The 3,046-nt window shown below is 38.9% G+C and overlaps 1 protein-coding gene across 3 annotated transcripts in view; it reads left to right on the plus strand.

Annotated features, from left to right (window-relative positions):
• The window catches only part of LOC122557188 (calnexin-like), a 33,706-nt gene extending 30,682 nt beyond the window's left edge, over positions 1–3,024 (plus strand). For all 3 annotated transcript variants that reach the window (XM_043704595.1, XM_043704594.1, XM_043704593.1), the window contains exon 15: positions 1,071–3,024. In XM_043704595.1, coding sequence (XP_043560530.1) covers positions 1,071–1,151 — 81 coding nt within the window. In that variant the 3' untranslated portion in view covers positions 1,152–3,024. The remainder of the gene's footprint in view (positions 1–1,070) is intronic.
• Positions 3,025–3,046: the final 22 nt, after the last annotated feature.

Below are 3,046 nucleotides of genomic sequence, written 5' to 3' on the forward strand. Positions count from 1 at the left end.
GAGGCTGAAGGGTGACCTTATAGAGGTTTACAAAATTATGAGGGGCATAGATAGGGGAAATAGTCAGTCATTTCCCTGGGAACGGGGAGTCCAGAACTAGAGGGCATAAGTTTAGGGTGAGAGGGGAAAGATATAAAAGAGACCTAAGGGGCAATTTTTTCATGCAGAGGGTGCTACGTGTATGGAATGAGCTGCCAGAGGATGTGGTGGAGGCTGGTACAATTACAACATTTAAGAGGCATTTGGATGGGCCTATGAATAGGAAGGGTTTGGAGGGATATGGGCCGGGTGCTGGCAGGTGGGACTAGATTGGGTTGGGAAATATGGTCGGCATGGACAGGTTGGACCGAAGGGTGTGCTTCCATGCTGTACATCTCTATGACTCTCTGTTCAGAACACACTGATAAATCCTTTGAATTATGACATGGGATCTTTTACTTTTATGCAAGAGGAAGACTTTCAACAATTAGCATTTCCTTCATTTTGATAGTCCCTCTGAGCTCAGCAGCTATCCTGAAATCTGGAGGTTCCCATGCAGGCTGAGCAAAAATCTGCCCTTTAAGTAACATGTTGCACAAAAAATTTAAAGGGCCCATGTACTTAAATGTACAAAAAAAGTTGTTGCTGACTTGTGGTAAGATGTCAACTGCTCAAATTTTACGCTGTAGTCTCAAATGAGGCTTGAATCTATAAACCTCTATTGCAGAGGTGATTCTCCTACCAATGCGCAGAATTGCATTAGAAGCACTTCTAATTAGTGCACAGGCTCATGAACAAGCATTTAATTTACAATCATTCCTTCTCCTAAAAGCAATATGCCCCAAGTACTGTGGTATCTTGAATGTGCTGGCCACAAATAAGGATAACATTTTTCTGAAAATCAGCTGCATGGTTTATAATTTTTCACAACTGCTTCTTACTCCTGACAAGTGAGTTGACAATGCAATTTGTGCATTTAGTTGGATTTCTAAGGGAGGAAGAGTCCAGTAACTAAGGCATATGTGGATTTACAATTAAGTTTACATAAGAAATATAGCACAAGATGCTTATGGAATTAATTCTGGTTACAGGCACAAGGGGGCGGTGGTGAACCAGATCCAGGTCAGGTTTCAGAAGAGGCTGTGCGGTATCGCAAGACAATGCCAAAATAATGACCACTAGGATTCATGCTGTTTGGGAAGATGAACTTCCACATAAGGCATTGATCTGTTTAACAAAAGTCTTTGGGACACAACTGCTTGTTAGTGATGCATGCTGTGCAGCAGTTATTAGAGGAAGGTGCTCTTTTTAACTTTGTAATATTAAAATAAATGTTTTAATATTTGCATTTGTAAGTTTACTATATATAATGGACAGAGATGGAGTTCTTCCACAGTGAGTTGTGATAAAATAAAACACATTTTATATTGTTTGGAATGAGATGCACTTTTTTCAATTTTGATGTAATAAGAATTAGTAACAATAATTCTCAAATAAGGTTATTGCATTATTATGTCATGCTGAACAATGTTCTTAAATATTCTGCATCCTAGGCAATATTGTTTCTTCTCATGCAATAAACTAGATTTCATCTGCCAGAGATTCCATCTGAATTCAGTTGAGAAAGCACCATCTTGACCAAACTTGCTGTTAATTTACATTTTCAAACATCTTCCTCATTTTGATGTAATTGTCTCTAATTATGTCATCAGGATGTGATCAAGACAGCATTTTATGACCTCACTTTAGCTGTCTGTAATGGCATTACAAATTTCCAGTACAACTTTAATACCATAACCATCTCACATTTGCCCCTCCCACAAGTAATGCAATATTTCTTGAACTGGAATGTTTTATTTTAAAAAACCTTTTCAGCTTATGACGCCACAAACATCATAATGATCTATTATTGTTGAAAAGAGCTGTTGCTGAAGTCCCTTGTCTTGCACTAATCTGGACAAACAGAAGAATGTTAAATTTCATATGATCACAATAGGACAAAAGCTTGTTGATTTGTTTCCATGATGATCTATGGCAATACCTTGGCCAATCAAAAAAGCAACAAGGAATTAACTGGACTAGTAACGTAAGTACTAAGCTGCAAAAGCAGTTGAGATGCTGGGCGCCCTGTAACAAGTACCTCCTGATTCCCAAAGCCTGTCTAACATCTACAAAGCACAAGGAATGTAATGTAAACTCCCTACCTGCCTCTGAGTGCAGTACTATCAACACCATGCAGCAAAACAACAGCAGTCTATCCATGACCAAAATTGTGGGCAGCTGTGTATAGCATACACAAAATTTACTGCAATGAATTACCTAGCCTCCTCCAATAGCACCTTCCAAAACTGCACCTTCCTCTACCTTTGAAGGACAAGGGCAACAGATGCATTGGAATATCACAACCATACAGTTGCCTTGAAAGCTACATGGTACCCTAACTAGGAACAATAGTGTTGTTCCTTCACTGTCACTGAATCAAATACCTGCAGCTCTCTTTCCAACACCATTGTAGGTGTACCTACACCAGATGGATTGAATCATTGAAGAAGGCAGTACACTACAAATAGAACGAATAGTGATGTGCTAAATGCTGAACTTGCCAGCAATGTTTACACCTGATGAAAGAACAGTAACCAGACTAAAATACCAGAGTTTCAAAAGGACTGTCATCAGAATCTTCTCCATGTAAAGAAGTTTGAATGTATGGAACAGACTTCCAGTGAGGCAAATGAAAGCTGTGAATGCATGGTGGTGATGGTGCTGCTTCAGACAGCAGAGTTGGTAATTCTGCATCAACGATTCAACAGCTGGGCCAAAGCAAAGCCTTTCTCATTCAGTTTTTTTTTTAAACAATCTTGTAATCAAGCGATTTTGAAATAAATCAGGCCAAGTTGCTAATCAACAATTATTTAGGGGCAAAGAGGGGTTTCGATGTCTTGTGGTCTACAGTCTGGGTACAAAGTACTGTCTTGGTACGTTGGGCTAATTTTGAGATCTTCTGTCTCTCAAATTAATAATCTAAAAATGAATCCTTTTGGTGCGAAATGAGATGTAAACATAAACA

The sequence above is a fragment of the Chiloscyllium plagiosum genome, chromosome 15 (genome assembly GCF_004010195.1).
Source record: "Chiloscyllium plagiosum isolate BGI_BamShark_2017 chromosome 15, ASM401019v2, whole genome shotgun sequence".
In the NCBI taxonomy this organism is placed as follows: domain Eukaryota; kingdom Metazoa; phylum Chordata; class Chondrichthyes; order Orectolobiformes; family Hemiscylliidae; genus Chiloscyllium; species Chiloscyllium plagiosum.